The sequence below is a fragment of the Tupaia chinensis genome, unplaced genomic scaffold (assembly GCF_000334495.1).
Source record: "Tupaia chinensis unplaced genomic scaffold, TupChi_1.0 Scaffold000182_1, whole genome shotgun sequence".
NCBI classification, from domain to species: domain Eukaryota; kingdom Metazoa; phylum Chordata; class Mammalia; order Scandentia; family Tupaiidae; genus Tupaia; species Tupaia belangeri.
In genome coordinates, this window is record NW_006159657.1 from 2,726,023 (window position 1) to 2,749,825 (window position 23,803).

The 23,803-nt window shown below is 51.4% G+C and overlaps 2 protein-coding genes across 2 annotated transcripts in view; one reads left to right on the top strand and one right to left on the bottom strand.

Annotated features, from left to right (window-relative positions):
• The first annotated feature begins 6,600 nt into the window (after positions 1-6,600).
• Positions 6,601-8,723, top strand: SNN (stannin). Its single transcript, XM_006146530.3, has one exon. It carries the CDS (start codon positions 6,759-6,761, stop codon positions 7,023-7,025), a length of 267 nt encoding a protein of 88 aa, XP_006146592.1. The 5' UTR covers positions 6,601-6,758; the 3' UTR covers positions 7,026-8,723.
• Positions 8,724-9,633: 910 nt separating this feature from the next.
• The window catches only part of TXNDC11 (thioredoxin domain containing 11), a gene marked incomplete at its 5' end in the record, with an annotated part of 70,636 nt that continues 56,466 nt past the window's right edge, over positions 9,634-23,803 (bottom strand). Inside the window, 5 exon segments of the mRNA XM_014587069.1 lie at positions 9,634-10,121; positions 10,159-10,424; positions 14,015-14,095; positions 18,597-18,706; positions 19,036-19,178. Coding sequence (XP_014442555.1) covers positions 9,745-10,121; positions 10,159-10,424; positions 14,015-14,095; positions 18,597-18,706; positions 19,036-19,178 — 977 coding nt within the window.

The window sequence follows — 23,803 nt, forward strand, 5'->3', positions numbered from 1 at the left end:
TTCGGGAAGCCCCCGGCGTGGTCGGGAAAGCTTGGCTGCAGGCGGCGGGGGTTGGGGCAGGCGGGCAACGTCTGGGGGCCTTATCGCGGATGGGGAAACCGAGGCCGGGCCGCAGTGTTTGGTGCCCGGTTCCGTCGGCAGTGACTGCGCGGCGTGGGCATGACTGGGTTTCGTGGTTCCCCGTACACCCCACCCGTCGCCCCCAGTCAGGCCGACTTGAGTTGCCTCACCAGCTGTCGTTCCCTCTCCAGCTGTCGCCGCCTGGGCCGGGCCCCTTCCTCCTTCGAGCCTCACTTTGCGCCTCCGTAGAGCGGGGGGAGATGACGGCGTCGCTTGGCAGGGTTAAATGAGAGGGTGCGTGGAGCGCGCCTGGCACCGCGCCTGCACGCCGCCCGCGCTCAGCACGCGGGAGCTGCCGGGGCGCCTGTCATCTCTGAGTCCCCACCATCGAGCGCAGCCTTTGGCCCAGGTCACCCGGCCTGCCCCTGCGGGGGTCAGACCCGGGTTTACCTTTCCCGGGCCTCTCAGGAACAGGGGAAAAGAGATGAGAATCAAGGCTGAAATCAGGGATTCAAGGCTGCCTGGGTTTAAATCGCTGCCCATCCTACTTGTGAGCTGTGTGACCTTGGGCAATTGATTTAACTTCTCTGAGCCTCCTCTTCATCTGTCAAGTGGAAATATTAGTAACAATTTAACTCTGGGGTTGTTTTGAGGCAGAAAAGAGAACTCAGCTGAGGTGTTTAGTTATGGTTCGACATAAAGAAATCACCACTAACTCTTGTCCAGCATCTATCATTATCAAAGTTGTTTGGCCAGATGGGCTGGCCAAGGGGCAGTCTGTGACAATGACCAGCAGGGGATTCACAGGGCCTTAGGCCCGGCCACAGGAGCACCTGGTTGACCTTGGGGCAGTCCCCAAGCTCTAGCTTCCCCTTCTGTTTCTGGGGAACCTGTTTCTAGAGTGAGTTTCCTCTTCTGGGGGACGGGGTACCCTGGGATGGGGGTAGGGGTGGCTGATGCTGTCTGGAGTTAGAAACAACCCTCACACGGGATAGGGCTTCCTGTCAGTATCCCGGCTGCTCTTGGTCCTGCCTCTTGGTGCACAGGGCCCTTGTGTGATGTGTCCTTGTGTCCCCGAGCCTGCGGGGACCTGGCAGGAGCGGGCACTCCACCTGCATCCTGGCCGTGTCCAGCGGCACCCTGTTCTCCCTGCAGTCCTGTTTTCTAATCTGAACCTGAGACAGGAAATGCTCTGGTTCAGGAACAGGGTCCTCCCGACAGAGCCTGGCTGGTTCCCACACTTGGCAGGCGGCTTTGTTTGGGGAAGAGGGCATGGCTCAGCCCCTGGGGGGTGGGGTATGGCCCCCTGGATGCAGGGCAGCCCTCTTGGCTTCCCTCAAGGAGCCCAGAGGGTAAGGCTGCCAGGTGGGGATGGCCAGCTGGTGCCCACCTGGACCCAGTGATGCTTGTGTGCCCAGTTACATGACAGCACAGAGATGGCACGTCCCTGGGGAAGGACTTTGTGTGGCATTGGGGCTAGCTAGACTCTGTGCCCTCCTAGGGGTAGGTCCCAAGGGTTCACTGTCTTGTGGCTCCCAGAGAGGTGTGGGCGGTGACTTGCAAATCTAATCTGGCAAACTTTCCGTTGTCAATTTCTGTCACTTCTACCCTGCCCTGAAGCCCAAGGGTGAGGTCAGGGCCACCTTGCATATTGAGAAACTGAGGCCATTAGGAGCAGCTTGCCGGGCTGGGTCAGAATAGTGAGTGCAGGGGTGAGGAGGGAGAGACTGCTCTGCTGCTGGCTGGGCCCCAGACCTTGAGCCAGTAGAGTGTGGGTAAGGGATCCCATGATAAAGCTGGGGTGGCCAGGGACCACTCCTCAAGTGGGAAGACCCAGAGGAGAAGCTTTGGGCCAGTGAGAAAGGAGAGTGTGCTGGTGGCTGAGGCAGGGACTGTCCTTTTCAGCCCACTGCCGGGCAGAGCTGGCTCCGACGGGTTGGCATTCAAACCTCGATCTGCCCCGTGTGCCAGGAGGCCACTCACTGATCTCTGCAGGGCACAGTAGTCTGTGAGACAGCAGCCTGGTGGGGAGAGAAGAGAGACAGGGCTGGGGCAGGCCAGGGCCCTCCGGAGTGGCTCAGGCTGGCGTATTGCTTTTCCAGGGGACACAGTACGTCCGGTGCTCCTGCTGACCTCCTTCCGGGAATTTGGGGCATTTGGGGGAGAGGGTGCAGGCTGGAGGGCCCGGGCTTGTTAAAGCTTGTTTTCCCAGGAGCTGCGGGTGGGATCTGAGGGTTCTGGCCACCCTTGGCTGGGGAGACAGGACCAAGGGTGCCTGGAGCAGGAGGGTGGGGGGAGTGACCCTGTGTATTGAGGGACTCAGATGGCCTTGGGTTTTGAATGCCGGGCCTCATCCTGATTGAAGGAGCCAGCCAAGGAGCTGCTGTAGAGATGCCCCAGAGTGCCCAGGGACAGTGGCTGCAGCGGGATCTGCCCTGGGCTGACCCTCTGCACCTGAGACATCTCCGCTGGGCCCCACTCCGGGTGCACATCCTGCCCACTGTGATCCCCTGCACTCCCATGCCTACCATGTCCTCATCTGCAGAATGGTGATGTGATGGTGAGCTTTTAGCCGCCGGGCTGTTGGGGATTAAGTGCTACATGGGGGCCAGAGGTGGTGTGGTGGTTGAGGCATGGACTCCAGCATGGCTAGCTGTGGTTCAAGTCCTAGGCCCAGCGGCTTGAGAATCACATCAGGTGCATGTTTGTGTGTGCCCAAAATCTCAGGGAGACTGGGAGAAAGGATTGCAGCGTGGCCATCCCCCCTGGGGGGTGATTTCTCACTTTCCTTCTTTCTGTCTGTCTCTGCGGTGAGCACGTGATCCCTATGGCATAAAACGAACAACAAAAGCTACACGACTTCAGCGTGGACTGTGTGGTGGTGGTTTGGAGCTGGTCAGGCTTCCCACAAGCTGTCCCAGGCCCCTCCCTGTCCCGCCCTGTCCTATGGGCTTTGCTGGAACCGGTCAAGGGGTTAACTGGCTGACAGGAGACACCTTCATTTGGGTGGAGTCCGGCAAGGCAAGGGAGTTTACAGGCCCTGCTGTCCCTGCACCTTGGGTGCCTCTGGGCTCAGCCACCCTCCCCCAGCCCCTGCATGGCTGGGGCCTGCCTGGCACCCAGGGCCCGCGCTGTTCCTGTCTGTGCTCGTCCGCACCTGTCCTCCCACGCAGGCTGCCGGCTTCCTTGCGGCTGGGGCAGGCATGGGGACCTGTGGTGATTTTTTCCAGCCCCTCCTTGTCTCCCCTGTGCCATAGGCCTTGTTAGGGAGTATCCTAGGGACCAGAGAGCTGGCTTGAGACTGGGACCCTCGACTGTGACCACTGCAAGAGCAGGGCCTCCTCTCAGCACTGTACCCTGGGCTGGGGTCGGGACACTCAGCGAACATTAGGCACCTACTGTGTGCTTGGAGCAGGGGGGCAGCCATGGATGAGACAGACACCATCCTTTTATAGACGTGGAGGCCACGCAGGGGTGCGACAGCAGCCAGGGAAACAGATCCCCTGAGCCCAGGCAGCACCAGGTGGCAAAGCGCGCTGGGGAATAGAAGCTGGCAAGGCGGGGGTGGGCTGGGAGAGGGCATCTGGAGCCAGAGTGGGCTGGGAGGGTGCCCAAGAGGCACCTTCTGAGAAAGCCAGGGAAGGAGCCAGGCCCAGGACGATGAGTGAGGGAAGAACATTCGAGGCTGAGGGAATGGCGTGCAGACGCCTGAGGTGGTGCGAGGGCGTGCAGAGGCCCCAGAGGGCTGGGGATTTGGACTCCCTTCTGATGCCAGGGACGGCCTGAGCAGGATCGACGTGATCAGAGTTTCTCAAGGATCAGCTCTCGGGGTGCCTGGGCATGCTCGGCGGAGGGCCGGGGTCACGGCCGCTGTGACTGGCGTGGTCTCCAGGCTCTGTGCTCACTGAGGTCAGGGCCCTCCCTGGCTCTTCCCACTCCTCCGGACCTGAGGTGGCACAGACAGCTTCGAGGGTACCACTCCTCTCAGGAGGTCCCTTTGAGTTGGGGCTGCCATTGCCTCAGTTTCTTCATTGGTTTTGGGACCTCAGGGCTCCCCTGGACCCTTGTCTTCCTTCTGGGCTCCCCAGCTGGCCCTGGCCTCTCGGCCCCCCCAGGTCATAGTGCCATTGTTTGATTTCCCACTAACTTCCCCCACCCCCAAACACACACTTCCTCTTCCGAATTGATACTGACTTGCCTTCCTGTCCAGAACCCGGGACGGGGAGGAGGGGTGGGGACAGGGCCCCAGCAGGCGCTGCAGGCCAGAGCGAGGTGGCAGTGCAGGGTGTGTGAGGGTACATGGTCTCCCGGTAGGAAGAGGACTTGGAGGTTGTGACTGGTGGAAGCAGATTCGGCCAGGATTCTGAGGCTCCAGGGACAGCCAGGACGTTGTCCCAGGGCTGGGGACCACCATCCAGAGTGGCGGCCTTGGCTGAACAGGCGATGGGAACTGATACAGTAGCAGGAGAGAGACCAGGATGGCCTGTGTGCGCCCTTAGGGTTGCGAGTGGTCAGGGCCACCGTGCAGCTTGCAGCCTGCTAGGGACGTGGAGGCTGACCTGTGACTGGGCTCCAGAAGCCAGGGAGGTAAACTGAGGCAGTGCCCTAGGGGACAGAGCTTCTCTGTTGGAGCTGGCGTGGGTGAGGCTGGGTGGGTGGGTCTGGGCTAGGGAGCGCTCTGAGCATTGCGGGGTGCGGAGCAGCCTTCCTGCCCAACCCACCAGAGGCCACTCGGGCCATGCCGTGTCCACCCACAGCGGCTCCAGACGTGGTCTGGTGTCCCAGGAGGGAGCACGGTCATCCCAGTTGAGAACCACCAGCAGGGTGAGAGGAGTGGACCAATCCGGCAGGGACCCCGCTGGGGGCCTGGCAGTAGGAGGGCAAATGCAGGTCCCACAACTGGGGAGCAGTGGGCAGAGGCAGGCTAGGCGTGCAGTGTCCGGCCCTGGGGGTTGCCATGAAGACATGGGCATTCTTCCAACTGGAAGTGGCCCTGCCGCAGTGGGCCTGCCTGGACAGGTAGGGGGAGGGGTGGCCACAACTTGGACCTGGAGGTGGTGAGAAGACAAAGGATTTGTGGGACAATGCCCCCTGCCTAGGTTCCTGTGCAGATGTGGGTGCAGAGCTGTGCTCTGGGCCTGCGGTTTACGGGGCCTTGTCTCTGGACAGATTCTGGGGGCGTTGGCTTAGCTGCCTCTGACCTTCAGGCCACCCTGGCCTCTGGGGAGACGGGTAGGAATCACTTCTAATTAAGGCTGTTATTGCTCAAGGACGCACAGGTTCCGTCCTGTTGGCTGGGAAAACCTCCTTCATATGCTCCTTCATATGACAGCCCTCATGGCTGTCAGTCTTCTCAAGAAAAGACTCCCGATACCTCTCGATAGTTCTCATCGAGTACCACCATGGGCCTGGCTGCCTGGGCGTGAGGGGCTGTCATCTGCTCCACATGTGGCGAGTCAGGAAGGCTCGGGGCACCAGGGGGTGGCCATCCCAGCATCATTCCCTGCGTTCTTCCAGGCATGTGCTTGCCTCAGTGCTGCCCCCACCCCAGCCTCTGTGGCTTGCCCCAGCTGGTGTGTTCCAGCTTCTGCCTCAGCGCCTTAGCAGAAACCTGCCTGGAAGGCTTCCCCACCCAATTTAGCATCGCAGCACCTGGTCGTGTTCCCGTTGGGCGTCCCCCACTTGTAGTGACAGGTCTCTGGCATTCTGACCCGTTGGCAATCTGCCCTCTCCACTCTCCCCTGCCTCCCGCAGCTCTCCCGTGTGCCCCTGCTTGCACATCTCTGGTCCCTTTTGCTTGGTTGGCCCCGCCCCAGCTTCTTGCTCAGCATCACATTGTGTACCAGGGTCTTCCCAGGCCGACTGCAGGTCCCTGTGGTAAAGGCTGTTGTCTGCCACACCATCTCACGGGTGTCCTGGGAGGACCTGGTGGTTCCGTGTGTCCTTGTTCATGGCAGGCTGATGTCATTGCCCTGCTCCCAAGTCCTGCATCTCTAGTGTCTTGATGCCACTGGTGTCTTCAGTCCCTGGGTGGTTCCCAGACTTGCAGTGGTGCTGAGCTTCCGCATGCACCTGGCCCTTGTGCAGCCTCAGGTGGCTGTCACTGGAGCTGGTCCCTACCTCTCCCCCCATGTTTTGGGCTCATGGCTGGGAGAGGCGACTGACGCCTGGTACAGGGCACTGAGGCTGGAAGGCAGCCCAGGGAAGCAAGCTGGGGTGGGATTTGGTGAACAAAGAGAAACAACAAAGACAAACCAATTTTCAGTGGGTTGGGGGGAGGGGTGCAACCATCAGGTTTAAGAACTTAAAAGAAGGGGCCGGCAGGTGATGTGGTAGTTAAAGGCACTGGACTCCCACATGGACTCTCACATGCGGTTTGAGTCCTGGACCTGGCTACTTGCTTTCTCACCCCCCCTCCCCTCTCTCTTACTCTGTCCCTTTCTTGTCAAATTTAAATAAATAAATACATAAAGTAAGTAAGTAAGTTAGTTAATTAAATAATTCTTAAAATTTTTTTTTAAATAGATGGCACAGAAGGGCCAGCCTGAGCTCATGCAGGGCTGGGTCCTCCGTGGAGTCCAAGTTTCAGCACCACCTGGCTTTGTTTTACAGGATTCTCGTGTCCAGCCTGGTTTCCAGCCTCGTTGAGCCAGCCACTCCGAGAGTTCCCTGTGAAGAAGCCCCTCCCAGCACTGACCATGTCTATCATGGACCACAGCCCCACCACGGGCGTGGTCACGGTCATCGTCATCCTCATCGCCATCGCTGCCCTGGGGGCCTTGATCCTGGGCTGCTGGTGCTACCTGCGGCTGCAGCGCATCAGCCAGTCGGAGGACGAGGAAAGCATCGTGGGGGATGGCGAGACCAAGGAGCCCTTCCTGCTGGTGCAGTACTCAGCCAAGGGACCGTGTGTGGAGAGAAAGGCCAAGCTGATGACCCCTAATGGCCCAGAAGTCCACGGCTGACCCGGGATGAGAGGCTCCTGGTCCTGTTTGCAGCAACCTGAGGAGCTGGGCGGGCAGAGCCACACAGACATGCTGCTGTCTGAGAGGAGGGGCTGACACCTGCTTGGCATGGCCTCGGCAGGCTTCGTCATCGCATGCACTGACTCCTGGGGTCCCAGCCATCCTGGGCTTCCCCTCGGCCTCCTGGTGGGGCTGCCCATTGCAGGCAGTGGGCAGGCCTGCCCTTGCTGGGGCTCCTGGCCCCGTAGCGCTTTTGTTACTTGAATGTTTAGCTGAGCCTGTTTTTGATGGAGCTACTACTGTAATGCGTGAACTAACAAACCTGTGAACTGTACATAGGCCCCCAGAAGCACGTGCTTAGCCTTTTCGCCAATTCTTTAAAATACCATATAGAGCACATGGGACTGGTTCGATTCCCACTGTAATGATGAGCTGAGTCAAGACCGCGGAGCAGCTTAGACTTGTAAGGCCGAGTTGCACTTGGCAGGGGTCTCTAATGTGTGTCTGTGTCTGTGTCCGTAAAGGAAGTGAGATGTCAGCTTTCTGTCCCGTGGTGTTTTCAGCGGCAGTCGGAGCGCTTTGGCGATTTCTGCTTGGTTAGCAATGGATGGAAGAACCACAGCCCCTCCGCCTCCCTCCAGGTGGACGGGGCTGCTGAATAGCAGTGCCTGTAGCTAGGGAGTTACTGCAAGGAAGCTACCGCACCTGCTTGGGAGCCAGTGAGGGACGCGTGGGGGCACGCATCCCGAGGGCTGCCAGGCATCCTCGGAGCAGAGCAGTTCCTTTCCCCTCGGCCTTGAGCATGCTGAACGCTCCTCCTCCACACAAACTTCCTGTGGTGGCTCTGGTCCTCACTGACCCACCAGAGCCCGTTTGGCCACTTTTAGTCTGATACTTAGTTGGCCCAGGACAGAGAAAGAGTTGTGAGACTTGTTTTTGTATTTAGTATTTTCTGCACTGGAGGGGAGGGCAAGGGACTGCTGAGGGTCCCCCCTTCCCTTTTCACAACTTCGCTTCCTTTCCCGTGATGTTGCCCACCTGCTGGGTACTAGATTTTACTTCACTCAGTGGGTCTCCATAGGCTGTGTCCCCTGCCCCAGGGAAGGTCATTTTCTCTGTGCATATTGACATTCACACAGGAGCCAGCAGACCGCTCCTGCCAGCCTGGCTTCACGCAGGGAGCGGTGCTGGGAGATGACGTTCCGGTTCAGGACTTGGTTCTCAGCAGAGAGCTGTCAGGGAGCCAGCGCCTCGCAGCCTGGCTCTCTAGGGCACCCCTGTGGGCACTTAGTGAGCTCGCTTCAGTTCTAGCCCCACCGCTGTGGACGCGTCCTGAACCCTCAAGATGGAAACAGCCCTAGTGTGGGCCTCCTTGGTAATAATCCAGAGACCATCCCAGCTCAGCTAGGCTCTGCTTAGCCAGCCCTGGCTTAACCACAGAGCACTGGCTCTGAGCAGTATGGGCAGGGAGCTAAGAGTTAGGGCTCACCCAAGTCTCCACAAGCATGTTAACTAATCCACCTTCTAGAACCCCACGGCAAGAGCAGAACGCTTCTTTTTATCAGCGTATGTGTAAAGTGGGATAGCTGGTTAGGCCACTTGAGCTGAGGTGCCGATGAAATGCCACAGGTCAACCACTAGGGAGCCCTTAGAAGGCAGAAAAGCAACAGGAAGAGGCCAGAGTCTCGGAGGCCTTGCAAGGCAGAAAAGCAACAGGAAGAGGCCAGAGTCTCGGAGGCCTTGCCGGCTGGTGGGCAACCGGGGGGGGGGGGGGGGGGGGGGGGGCAGCCCAACCTCTGAAGCCAGGCCTAGGAGGGGAACAGGAGTTCCCAAGGTGCCGATTGGGAGACTGGTGAGTTAGAAATGGCAGGGCTGTGGCCCACCCTCTTGCATTTGGACCTTCCAGGCTTTCTACCTCACCACAGCTGGCAGCATGACCTGGGCGCCTGCTTCAGCGTCACGCCTGGGGATCCAGGAGCGGCTGGGATTTGCATCTCCAATCTGACCCTGACCCCTAGAACTGACCATGGCTCAACTGTCAGACCTGCCCTGTGGTTTTACCAGTGAAGCTTTAGTTTTGGAATGATAAATGTTGCTTTCTCATCAGTTTTGCTTTTAGAGGCTTTCTTATCTTACTCCCCGTTACCAGGGACACCGCGGAGCTGGAACCGTGCCCATTCAAGCGCGGGGGCAGTCCTGGGTGAGGGTGAGAGGCACGGTGGGTCTCGGGGAGATGAAATGCCTGCAGAAACAGTGCACGGCCACGTGCCAGCCCACGCCTGCTATGACAGTGGCTCTTGTCCTAGCACAGACACCAGAGCCAGGGGACGGCCCAGGGAGTTAGGACCTCTCTGAGTCCTCTGAGTAGCCCAACTGTTGTCCCATTTTCTGACTGGTCAGGAAGTTAGCCGTTTATCCTTCATGTCATTGAAGAAGCAACAGGAGGGGGTGGGAGGGGACTCTGGACACTGAGCCACCAAAATAAGGACTAATTTTTCAGACAGATCTTCAACTGGACTGTGCTACTGTTTGTCTCAAAGCGACCAAGTTTGTGCAATAAGTGGAAGGGATGTCATCCCTGTTCAATAAATGCTGAATGACGTTCACGTTGATTTTCTAGACCACTGAGAAAATCTTTATTTACAATTTCAATAAAATTTGCATAAATATATTCCAATGTACAGTTTCCACCTCTGATTTCTTTCTTGCCATTTAGCAGTCATTCTGTCCTGTTCTCATGGTTCCTCTCAGCAGCCAGTGAGGAACTGATGCTGGAAGGTGGAGGGCCGCTGCTGGGGAGGCGGGGGGCACCCGGGGGCCCGGCATGGTCAGGATGGGCCTCTTGCGGTGGAGCCCAGGGGTCGGCCCCGTCCCTGGCCCCCAGTTTCCGCTCCATGGTGGCCAGCAGAATCTTGAGCCAGGTGTTTTCAGTGAGGAGGCTCTCAGAGGCGGCAGCCAGCTCCTGGAGCCGGCGGGCCAGCTCCTCTAGCTCCTGCGTCTTCTGCTGGTACAAGGCCTGCAGCTGCTCACTGTGCCGCCGTAGCAGGCCGCGCTGCTGCTCCAGGCTCTGCTGTCGCCGCCGCAGCCGGTGCTCCTCTCCGCCGGGGGAGCCGCCGCGTCAGCCGGTGCTCACCGCGGCGGGCGCTGGAGAGCTGCGCCTCCACCTGCACCTGCGCTCGCTGGAGGCTGCCGAGGGCCGCTCTCAGCTTTCGGATCTCTCTCTCCAAGCGGGAAATGTGCCCCTGCTGTAAGACGGCCTCGCTCTGAAGACATTCTTTGGTAGGAGGGTTAGCCGGGTTGTGAGGGGCAGAAACAGGGTCCGAGTGGCGCAAGATGAACCGCAGCAGGTTTGGAAGGGTGATGGGGAGGTCGTCGGGGTACTTCACACTTAGGTCCTTTCTGGGGAGGAAGGAAAAGGAACCGGCGATGAGCACCATGCCAATAACTCCGCGAGAGACCGCTGGCAGGATCAGGCTACTGCCGTGCCGAAATTTTACCTTCTGAAACGAAGGAATATGTTGCCCGACCAAGAAATTCACAAAGCTGAGGATGCCCACACGCCCGTTCTGGAATTAGGGTGGCATACAGTAAACGTGTCTGTCTCTGAGGACAGAGCTCACTTCTATTAACGGTTGTTGAAAAAGTCACCACGTATCTTCCTATGCAAAAACGCACCATGACTTTCTGGACAACCTAACATACACAACCTCCATAAGACGAGAGCCTCCAGCTCAAGCCGAGAGCTACTGACACACAGCATGGGAGCGTGTGGGCAGGGGAGCCTCTGGTGCTCTGAGACCCTGTGGCCATGTCAGGGAGGGCATCCTGGGGCAGGGCTGTGAACTGCTCCATTAAGTAACTGGGGAGGCCCACCTGGAGCTGGAGACCACATGCCCAGGGCAGTTCAAATCCCTGGCCTAGTAGGCCTGAAAACACTGGGCATGTGCATGCAGGATCCTGGCAGACTGGAGGCAGGGATCATAGCATGGCCAAACCCTGTGGAGGGTGCCCTACTTTCACTCTCGTGCACGCACATGAATTTCTAAATTTTAGGGGGAAGAGCCGGCAGGTGGTGTGGTGGTTAAGATACTGGATTCTCATGTGGCCAACTATGGTTCAGGTCCTGGATCTGGTGGCTTGCTTTCTCATTTTCCCTTTCTCTCTCTGTCTCTCTGTCTCTGTGTGTGTGTGTGTATGTGTGTCTCTGTTTCTCTCTGATAAGTGTATATGTCCTATAGCAAACTAAAGAAGAATAATAATGATAAAATTAATTTTTTTTAAAAAATTGAGGGGAAGTATTTAACCATCTCTGTTTTTAAATTACTGTTTTCTTAAGACACCAGCTTTCTTCAAGTGTGGCATCCTGGCCATCCACATGACAACTACCCACACCGCAGCCCTGGAAAAAGGGATGTGGAAGGATAAGCAGGGTCTGGACCTGCCTCCTTTTACAGCTCAGAACTGGTCTCGGGCAGAGTGCAGGTGAACTACCCCCAGGAAAGTGCCGAGATGCCTTGGCAAGTGTTCCTGGAGACATGTACAGGACAGGTAATGACATCTATAAGCACCTACCTGAGAGGTCTTAGAACAATCTCCACGAAGCTTCCTAAACAGTGTGCTAAAATGCTTTTGCACATTAAAAAGGTAGTAAGGACACAGAGTGTCAACGAACTGCTCACTTTCAGTGTGGCAGTAAAGGTCCTGCTGTTTATCTGACTCTCCTCTAATCCTGAGGGGGGGGTGCTCTGAAGAAGTGAAGTTCTCCAAGGACACATGAGCATCTTCTGATGGAACATGTGTACCACACCCCCAAGAACCTCCAAGAGAAGGGCCAGAGCACCTGTATTTTGCATGTCACATGGAATCTAGTACAGGCTGCTGGCTAGGAGACGTGGCTTTGAGATGTCCTCTCCACAGGAGGGTCACTGCCTCCTTCATGGCCTGGCCCCTACTTCCCACCTGCAGGGAAAGCAGGACCGGGAGCAGAACGAGGCTGGGCTGCACCCCATGGCAGGGGACAGGCTCTTTCATATGAAAGTGATTTCTCTCCATGTTAGAAAATAGGATGTGTTCACTGTGGATAATTTGCAAGGGGCATAAAAACGTGCCAGAAGTGTTTCCAAATCACCTGTAGTCCTCATTCCTCTCAAGTGACCAATGCCAACACCTTAGGGCTCATCCTCACCTTATACGCACACTAGCTTATATTTCGCCATTGTGCAAATATGACTTTATATTCTTTTCACTAAAAATAGGGTAAGCAGGAGAGCCGTGGAAAAGGTCTCATTACATGTTATCAAGCAGCCTTTCTCCTGTCCTCTTTTGCAAGCTGTCAGCTCACACCGTCTGCCCGCTTACCTTCTGGGTAAAGCAAACATGCCCTCTGGACCAGCGAGCGACGAGCTTACTTTACTTCTGACTGCCATTTATTTTTAGGAAATGAGGAAAATTCCATCCCAAAGCAATAAAGCTTTGGTTTACCATGCAATTTCCGTTAAAACAGAACTGGACAGTCCTCTCATATTCAGTATTTACATTCCTGACCTTTTCAATTCCAGGAAAACAGTAAAGGGCTGTGGCGACTGCCTGGCACAAGCCTGGGTACAGCTCCCTTCACATCTGTGACACCAGGCAGCTTCAGGAAGAAAGTCACCTAACTCGGGACATAGGCCTCACGACCCTGCCACCCACTGCCCCTCCAAGCATGTCAGTATCTCACCCTACATACTCGGTTATTCTGGTCGCCGAGAACCTCTTCATGAAAAGGCATGCGCTGGGTGCTATGACTTCACTACTTCTTCAAACGATGTTTGGAATTTCAAGACTGCATATCATTAAAATACATGCCCAACTTCTGTCCCACACAGATGACATTTCTAGGGTCACTCCATGATTCCTTGAGTGTAGCAATTGGAACGCTTCTTAGAAAAAACAGGGCTCATTACAAGCCAGTGGCCGGACAGGGCGAGTCACATTCTGTTTCTAGTGTGGGATTTGATAAGACCCTACCCACCACGAGAAGCACTCCAGCAAAAGTCTTAGAGATAAAGGGCAAAAGCCAAGGAAATGATTCAGTAGAAGCAAAGGAAGCACTCTCCCAGAGGAACGTGACAAGCAGAGCAAGCTGCACAGAATAGTACAAAGGAGGCAGGAAATTAAAAATGCAAATGTCACATTCAGTGAGCCAGGAACCACCCTAAATGGCCCTGCAAATGTTTTCCCTTATAGAGAAGATACCATCAATACCACATGACTGGGTCCCACGAGGACCTACCCCCCGAAAATCCAGAGGGAATCTGGAAAAAGGGGAGCAAATTTTATTAGGCTCTCAAGGACTGAGAATTAATTTCCATTGCACCCCCATTCACTAACTGCCACATCTGCTGCCCCTTTGCTAACGTCCCATTCTGCTTGCTGGGGCTTTCAGGATAGTTGCCGTAAGACCTAAACCTCAAATAGCATTGAGGCAAATGGGCAGAGATCAAGGTGACCACCCACGGCAGATGCTCCCCATCTGCACCCTGGGGAGAAAGCTCTCCCGCAGGGCTGCTGGAATCCAGTGGATAAGAAAACCTCATTTCCTCCTGTATGGAGGCAGGGGTGCTGGGAGGGCAGCTGAGAGATGGTGCCCCGGGAAGCTTGGGGCAGGCAGGACTCAGCAGGTCAGGGGCTGCCTTCCTCACAAACATGGGGCTCTTTTTCCTGTCCGTCTGAGCATCCTCTGCATGTTCATGGAGGCTATGGAAGCAAACGGATCTTGGTGGCCACATTCATGCTCATGTAAGAAACACTCTGGGAAGAGTAAATTCCTTTTAAAACGTCAGTGCCACGCATGACACTGACACCATGGCTCTCGTGTCCTACGTCCTAATGGCACGACTGTGGAAAAGTTTCATCATAAGAAATGATTTACATCTGAAACACACTTCATTTTCAGATCTCAACCAAAGAATCCCGTCTGCCCAGTACTGAAAAATATTCAGCATTACCTGTTGCAGGGAAAAAACAAGACTGTAGGAAGACGGTCAACCATAAATTCCCAAGGGAGATCATTCTGAGACACATCAATCCTGGCAAAGGGAAAGAACAGAAAAAGGTGAAAGACTGGTCCAAGAAACTCCAACTAGAACCTTTGCCAGTAATGAAGAGCCTGGCACGCTGCCCCGCCTGGCTGGACTGGCCGCTCCTTGGGGCGTGCACTTCAGCGTGGGTACTTCCCGCCCATCCCCTCTCTAACATGTGGACACGCTCCACTGCGTGGGGATATGAAGTCCTGAAAGTAAAAAGCAGCTTCCAGAAAATGCCTCACTGACACCAAAGGAGTAGTTTACTCACCTGACAGGGCCAAAGACAGAGGGACTTCAAGAAGTGCAGGGAAAAATGGAATTAAAGTACAACTTTATTTTGGTGCAAAATATTTTAAATCCATGCACATTTTTTTCATAACACATTTCCCATGAGTTTTTTGAAAGTCCCCTGCTCATATTTTAATCCTTGTATTAGTTCTAGAAAAAGAAAATCATTTAGCAAAATACATCAAGCTTCTCTGAGATGGAAGATTTTGCCCTCTTTCATATGTTGTAAATCTGTATGGAAGCCAAAAAACACTATGTCTTAGCAGATTTTAGGTCAATCTTCTGACATAGGAAACAACATCTGTACTAAACCAGCCCACCTGTGCTCAGCTACCAGGGAACTGACTGCACCTGCTCTCTGTGGCTGGTGCCAGCAGTGGCCTCAGCAGGATGTGCAGGAGGCTCGAGGGCCGAATGGATAGGTCTGACACCACAGCAGCAACACAGGATCCTTGAGGGAGGAAGCTGCACCCACCCTGGAGAAAGGGCTGCTTGGTCACAAGTGGTGCACAGAGGAGATGGAAAACTTTTAAATCACTCCCTTGATGGAAGTTTTCTGAAAACAAAACTGACAGGAGGCGGCAGGTGGACAGTGCCATGTACTTGTCCTAAAGAATGAAAGTAACTATTTTGGTTATTTTTTGAAGAGAGAGATTTGCTGTAGAATGTGTGCACTTGCCAGAGAGACAAAGAGACAGAAATTGAGAAATCCCCCCTTGGGGGAATGGCCACACCACAATCCCTTCTCTTCAACTCTCTTCTTGGGATCTTAGACACACGTGCACACATGCCCAGCATAAATTTTAAGCCACCAAGTCTGGGACTTGAACTACAGTCGACCATGTGGAAATCCAACAATGTAATCATTATACCATTTTCTGGTCCTAAAGTAACTTTTAAAAAAATGGACTATTGGGACTAGCAGGTGGCATGGTGGTTAAGGGTACTGGACTCCCACAAGGAGAACCACAGTTCGAGTCCTGGACCTGGTGGCTTGCTTTCTCATTTTCTCTCTTTCTTTCTCTCCCAGTATGTCCCTCTCTGGTCAAATTTAAATAAACAAATAGACAGACAGATAAAGTTAAATAAAAAAATAAAAAAAAAAAAGGACTATTTCCATAGCTGGATCCCACAAGGCCAACCAGCGTTCAAATCCTGGGCCTACAGACTTGAAAAATCTGTAGGATCCCAATGGGATGGTGAATTGGAGGAAAAACAATGGAGGAATGAGCAAGTCCCATTGGAGGGTGTTCGCTCTTGTTCTCTCTCTCTCTACTGAGTACTTTCACCTTTTGGTATTTAAAAAAAATTAAAAGTAGAGGAAACCGGCAGTTAGCATAATGGCTATGTCGCTGGACTCCCACGTAGTCGACCGCGGTTCGTGTCCCGGACCCGGTGGCTTAAAACTCACGCCGGGCGCGTGTGCGTGCGTGCCCAAGATCCCGAGAGGAGAATGGAGGAGAAGGGACTGCAGCGTGACCATTCCCCCTGGGGGGTGATTTCTCGCTTTCTGTCTCTATGTCTCTCTCTGTCTGGCGAGCGCACGCGCCCTACAGTGAAAATCTCTCAAAAAAAAAAAAATTAAAAGTAGACAAATTAAAATTATTTTACCACAGCTTTATTAGTAAAATAGTACTCTTATCTCTGCTGTGATTGTTACCTAAAACATTAATGTTCCAGGTTTTAAAAAAGTGGTGTTGGAGACCAGTAGGTGGTGTGGTGGTTAAGGTGCTGAACACTCCCACATGGCCGACCACGGTTCAAGTCTCGGACCTGGTGGCTTGCTTTCTCACTTCCTCTCTCTCTCTCTCTCTGTCTCGCTCTGGTCAAATTAAAATAAATGAATGAATAAATTAAAAGATTAAAAAAAAGAATATCATTAAAAAAAAAGATATTAAAAAAAAAAGTGGTATTGAGGGGTCAGCAGATGGCGTAGCAGTTGCATCACTGGACTCCCACACGGCCAACTGCAGTTTGAGTCCTGGACCTGGTGACTTGAAAATCACACTAAGGGTGTGTGTGTGCATGTGTGTGTGTGCACGCATGCGCATGCATGCCCAAGATCCCAAGAGGAGAATGAAGGAGAAGGGATTGCAGTGTGGTCACTCCCCAAGGGGGAACTTCTCACTTTCCATCTTACTGTCTGTCTCTCTCCCTCTCTCTCTCTCTCTCTCTCTCTCTGGTGAACATACTCACCCTAAGGCAAAAACCTCTTAAAAAAAAAAAAGTAATGTTGAACACTATATTCTATAAGCAAACTTTTTTCCCCTCCTGATTTTTAATTCAGATAGAGAATTATAAAAGGAAAACCTTGTAAAAATCTACTCAGAGGCCCAGCGATGGTGACATAAGCAGGAGAGTGCCACTACCCAGTGGATGAGGGCCCACGGGAGGCCTAGGTTCAATGTCCAGCCCCAGCTGGGTAGGTCCAGCATGGTGGGGAGTGGTCAGACATGCCAGTGCGTTCTGGCTGTCCTAGGTAACTAAGGTTGGGACAGGAGGACTGTGACATGGTGAGACCCTGACAGAGACACCTACCTCTGTCTCTCCCTCCTGTTCTCACTCTTAGGCACACATTCTCTACATCTCCCCGCATCCCACCCCCCCAAAAAAAAAAAAAAAAACCACCAGAGTCCATTTGGCTAACTGAGACCTTCTGGGAATCTCATTCAGGCTTGTTCTATTTGCTTACAGATTTTAAAGAGCAGTCAGCATATATTTCATACTCTATTCTTTCCTTTCAGTTAATTGTATAAAAAAAAATTGTTTCAGTAAGTGGATCAAAATCCCATCAAATGCCCAACCATAATTTACTTAACCACCCTCTACTGTTGGATATAAATAACACTAAAATGACTAGCCCAGGCTTCTCTGGAATTTCTACTTCTTTAATTCCCTGCAGTGAAATTAACTGGGTGAAAAAAATGTATAACCATTTTGTGGTATCTTGCAAATATTGCCAAAATGCCTTCCAAAAGGGTTCTTCAACGTAGTCGTTCTGTTTGCTACATCTGACTGTGCCCATGTCACTTCTCAACACCAGGTTCCGTCAGTCTCCTCAGTGTGAACGGCAGGCCATGGGTCTAAGCTCACTTCGGTGAGGCACGCCCTCCCCCACTTGTTTACTTCCTCTCCCTCTTACATGAAAAGCCTGCTCGGGTCCTCTGCACACATGGCTTCCCCCCTACATCTTCACCCACTTAGCTTCACTGGGCCCGGAGGACAACACCTGTCTCTGGTCCCTCACTCAGGCTGTGTTACTCAGGGCACGTTCGCTCATCTTTCTGTGCCTCCGTTTCCTCTTCAATAGAGAGTGAAAACCACACGCCTTCACGGAGTGCTTTGAGGACTAAGTCAGATAATACGCACATATAATCTTCAGCACGCTAACTCCTAAGTTTGGTTTAGTCATTACTTATAGTATATACAACAGGTGAAACACAGATGCAGCAAAATACATGTATAGACTCTTTTTCAGTCTGGTTTCCTTCTTTTCATTACATATATTTCTAGTGGAATCTGTTCATCTTTCTTTCATTATTTTTTCAACTGCTTCTACTTTGGGAAGTTTCCATCTCTCAAAGGAAATAGCAAATTCAACTTCTGTCTTCTGTTATTTTTTCTATGAGTAGGTCTTTCATATTTAACTCTATCTGGAGTTCTCTGTGTGTGGTGGGGGGAGAAGATAAGTTTAAATAGAAACAATCGCCCTCCCCCCACCAAACTGCTCACTACCACTCTAAAGACACACTGAACTATTCACAAGTTTTGTTTACTCAAGGGCTATAGCACCCGTGGAATCACAAAACTGGGACACACAGATATCAAGCACTCCTTCCTCTTTGTTTCATAGAGGAGGAGGAAGAGGGCTGGTGGAGAGGTTTGCAGCAGGGCCCAGGGCAGGTGGCAACTCCTGAGGCACCCTACCGAAGGCCACCTAGGAGCCATCCCAGGGACCAGGGCCACACTCTTCCCGCAGCACTGCACTGACCCGCCAGTGAACCTAATCAGGGCTCGGCACATGCAGCCCCATGGCAGCAAGTTCTGCTTCAGCGAAGCTTTGCCCACGGCTTCATCCTGACAACTATTAATAAATCAAACCAAGCCTTAGCCAAGGTTAATGGGAAATGGGCAGACCCTCGCGAACCATATGGCAAAGCTGCAAGGGAGAGTGAAAACGAGCCACAGCCCACCGCTGCAGGGTAGGCTTCCTTACCTCGCCACGGTGAATGTATCCACGGGCAGGAGACGAGCTAGCTGGATGAAGACGTGATTGAGGGCGGGACAGAAGCCACACCATTGTGCATAATACAGCAGCAAGACGTCCTGTAAGAAGGGAAGAGGTCATTATTTGCACCTAGCAATGGGCTCCATCTCATTTCCTTCTGTGCTCAGGATCTGGCAGGTATTCGATAAATGCCGCCTACGCAGAAATTACAGAAAAAAGTTTCATCTTTAGATCTTCCAGATTACATGCTTTCCTAAAGATATTCTGCAATTAGAAACCATGTAATCTGCTCGTGTTGTCCCATCATCACACTGTCACGTGGTCTATCTTCAGTTCATCCAAATAGTCATTCACCCAACAACTGCCGCTTTGGAAATGATTTCTATAGGGAGAGACAGCTTGATTTCTGCCTCTGTCAACATCGTACCTGTTTTTGAAGGACTACTTCCCAAAAAGTATCAGTTGTTACTTCAGTGATTAAATGCTGAGAAGGGAACTGGGCAGAGTCACTTCCAATGAGATGCCTTTTCAAGGGACTGTAGAGAACACTGAAGTTTTGAATAAATGACTCTAAAAATAAAGACAAAATGAGATCAACACTCCTCTAGGTATAAGGAGAGTAGCTGGCCTACTTTAAACTCAACATTTTGAAAACTAGAGTGACTTCACAGGCTCCTATTTTTACCAGGTCACATACAGAAAAAACCCTGAACCAGCTGCCGAATGGTGCTAGGTTTAGCCTGGTAGTATGAACTCAGCAGACCGTCAATCAGACAACCAAACACCATGCGCCATCACTGCTCTAACCTGCAGGCCAGGAATCTTAGCTATTTTCTAAAAAGAAAGGGCCACAAACGGACGCCAAGAGAGACTGCATAAATCATCAACAGGCTACAGAGATTTCAACCTCTGATACCCAGACCCTCATGTATACTTACAAATGCTGTAATGACACAAGCCACAGTCATGGGGAAGGTGTTTAATACCTGAGGATAAGCACCTATGTTTTTTTTTGTTGTTGTTTTCTTTATTAAAGTTCTTGGGACCAGCAGTTAACGTAATGGCTATGTCGCTGGACTCCCATGTAGTCGACCGCGGTTCGAGTCCCAGACCCAGTGGCTTAAACTCATGCCGGGCACATGTGCGTGTGTGCCTAAGATCCCGAGAGGATAATGGAGGAGAAGGGATTGTGGCGTGGCCACAAGGGGGTTGATTTCTGGCTTTCTATCTCTCTGTCTGTCTAGTGAACACACGTGCCCTATAGCAAAAACGTCTCCAAAAAAAAAAAAAAAAGTTCAAGCGCCCAAAAAAAAAAAAAAAATTCATATTTTTTTTTTTTTTTTTTTTTTTGTCATAGAGCATGTGCATTCACCAGAGAGAAGAAACAGAGAGAGAGAGAGAAAGGGAAAGTGAGAAATCGCCCTCCCCCCCTGTGGGTAGGGGTGACCGCACTGCAATCCCTTCTCCTTCATTCTCCTCTCAGGAACTTAGGCACACACACACACATGCCTGGCATGAGTATAAGCTGCCAGGTCCAGGACTCGAACTGCAGTCAACTACTAGTCCAGTAATATAACCATTATGCCACCTGCTGGTCCCTAAGTTGCTGGACTCCTACACGGCCAACTGCAGTTCAAGTTCTGGACCTGGTGGCACACACTCCCTCTCTGAAGTGCCTGTGCCCTATAGCAAATTGAAAAATAATTTAAAAAATAATAAATTGAGACCAGCAGTTAGCGTAATGGCTATGTCACTGGACTCCCATGTAGTCAACCGCAGTTTGAGTGCCAGACCTGGTGGCTTAAACTCACGCCGGGCACGTATGCATCCATGCATGCCTAAGATCCCTAGAGGAGAGTGGAAGAGAAGGGATTGTGGCGTGGCCATCCTACCTGGGGGGTGATTTCTCACTTTCTGTCTCTCTGTCTTTCTGATGGGCACAGGCACCCTATAGCAAAATATCTCCAAAAATTAATTAATTAATTAATTTAATAAAACTCTTTTTTATAAAAAAGAAAAAACTCGGGGCCGAAAAGTGGCATAGTGATTAAGGGTGCTGGACTCCCACATGGCCGACCACGGTTTGAGTCCCGAACCTGGAGGCTTGCTTTCTCACTTTCCCTCTCTGTTTCTTTCTCTCTGTCTCTGTCTCTTACTTTGTCCCTCTCTGGTCAAATTAAAATAAATAAACAAATAAAGTTAAATAAAAATAATTCTTAAAAATGAAGAAGAACTCAACTGTGTGCTGTAGAAAAATAAATAAATAAAGTAATTTGGACCAACAGTTGTGCACACCACCACCCCCAAATTCCACCACCTTTAGAGTCCTTTGTCTCATCTGAAGCAAGTTTCACTTCTTTTTTTTTTTTCTACTAACTCCCTCTATTTTGAGGTCCTAAAGGACAATGAAATGTCCTACAGAGGAGGAGGAAGTGAAGAATGTCACCGAATACTAAAGAGAGTTCATTATCAGCATCTAAGTAACACTTGGTTGGCTATGTTTTTGAAACATAAGACCAAGAATTATTTCCTAATCTGAATGAAGCCTAAATTCTGAAACTGCCTAGGGACAGCTGACTTATAAGTTAAACTTTCTAAATCAACAATGACACTCAGATTTTTTTTTTTTTAAACAAGGACCTCCTAAATATTCTGTCACCAACTATAGGACAAAAACAGTTGAGCCAGGCATTTCAGGATAGCAATAAAAGAAAGAAAAAGGAAAAAGGCTTTTTACTTGATTTTTGTCATAGGGCGAGTGCACTCACCAGAGAGACAGAGACACACAAAGAGAGGGAAAGTGAAACACCCCCTAGAGGGAGTTTCAAGCCACAATTTCTTCTCCTCCATTCTCCTCTCAGGATTTTGGGCATGCACACATATGCACCCAGCATGATTTTCAAGTCACTGGGTCTGGGGCTCAAACCATGGTCAGCTATATGCAAGTCCAGTGCCTTAACCAACACTCCACCTGCCAGTCCCAGAGGACTTCTTTCAGGATACATTTAAATCTTTATTATTATTATTATTATTATTATTATTATTATTATTTTGCTATGGGGCACATGCGCACACCAAAAAGAGACAGCGAGAGACAGAAAGTGAGAAATCACCCCCCGGGGGATGGCCATGCCACAATCCCTTCTCCTCCATTCTCCTCTCGGGATCTTGGGCACGCACACTCACACACCCAGCGTGAATTTAAGCCACCGGGTCCGGGAATCAAACCACGGTTGACTACATGGGAGTCCAGGGACATAGCCATTACACCAACTGCTAGTCCCGGTGCATTTAAATTCAAAGTACACTATGATCTCATTAAACACTTGACTATTACTGACCAGAATTCAGAAAAATACAATAAGCACTTAAAAAATATAGCTTGTTTCCTTTTAAGAAACCTAACACGGCAAAATAATTTTAGAAAACATGAATCAGGAGTAATCTGTAATATTAATAGATTATACCTTTCATAAAGTAGCTGGCCACAGGGTTCCTTTAAACATGGAAATGCTTCATGTAGATAACATATAATTTGATGTAGAAAAATCAATGTCCACATAAGCCTTTTCACAAGCGTGCTTGACTAGCAAGCCTCACCTAACTTAACAGAAGGCTAAAAGCAATAGCGCCTGGGGCTCAGTTCACTCTCGCTCTCTAAAACTTGGTAAGCAGCTTCCCTTCCCACCTACCTGTGGTAGACGCTACCTCTCCCCTGGTATCCCGAGGCCTCTGCATTCTCCCTCCCTTGGGGTGGTCAGGACCTCAGCCATCTTGGGAGCAGGATAGTGGGGGCAGGTTGTGCTCCACGCTCCAGGGTAGGCCCTGGATGATGCTTTCCCACACTGTAGCCCTCCCCCACACCCAAAGAGCTTTGTGCTAGTTTGCAATCTAAGGCTTGCTTATTGCACTGGACACTTGCTTCTTTTTTTTTGTTTGTTTTTTGAGAGAATTTTGCTATAGGGCGTGTGCGCTCGCCAGACAGACAGAGAGAGACAAAGAGAAAGAAAGCGAGAAATCACCCCCCCAGGGGGGGATGGCCATGCTGCAATCTCTTCTCCTCCATTCTCCTCTCGGGATCTTGGGCACGCACGCACAAGTGCCTGGCATGAGTTTAAGCCACCTGGTTCAGGACTAGAACCGCGGTCGATTACGTGGGAGTCCAGCAACATAGCCATTAAGCTAACAGCTGGTCCCAGACGCTTGCTTCTTATAATCCAGGCACCAAGCATCCCTCAACCCCTTATAAAAAGAACAGCAGAACAAATGAGGTCTGGTGGCCTTGACACGCATACATTTAAACCTGCCAGGCAGAATGGAGGTAAGGCAGTTCTATGTTTTCACTGCTCTCAGTTTAAGGTCCTTTAGATGAAGCTGCCTTTATGGCCCACATTTATCGGGTCCCGATGTCCCACCAGAACGCCCTGGGCTTTCCACTTCTTTGTCAATTACAATGGCCAGGTCCCCACCACTGCAGTTGTCTCGACCAGGAACTGTAACCAGAACTGCCAATCTAGAAAACTGGCAACTCTCAACCTCCAGGGCTGAATGACAAACTTATCAAAATTTGGAATTAGAAAGTTTATGTTCTACTTAATAGACAAAATCGGCTTCTTCAAAATTATGACCAATTGTATCTAAAAAAATTTTTTTAAGAATTATTTTATTTCACCTTATTTATTTATTTAAATTTGATGAGAGAGAAAGAGAAAACGAAAGAGAGAAGCAAACTGCCAGGTCTAAGACTCTAACCACAGTCGGCCATATGCAAGTCTAGCACCCTTAACTACCACGGTACCTATGGGCCCCAGTATCTAAAGATTTTTTTTTAGAGTGTCTCTTTTCTTTCTTTCGTTTTTAAAAATTATTTTATTTAACTTTAACTATTTATTTTGACCAGAAAGTGAGAGAGAGAGAGAAAGTGAGAAAGTCCAGGTCTGGGACTCAAACCGCAGTCAGCCATGTGGGAGTCCAGCACCTTTAAGCATCACACCGCCTGCCGGCCCCAGTATCCAAAGATTTTAAGTGAACTCCAGAGCACTACACTGACAACACAATTATCACATTCACCACCTGACCAAAGAGATTCTTGATTGGGGCTAGCAGATGGTATAATGATTAAGACGCAGGCCTCCCAAGAGGCCGACCGCAGTTCAAGTTCCAGATCTGATGGCTTGAAACTCACGCTGGGCATG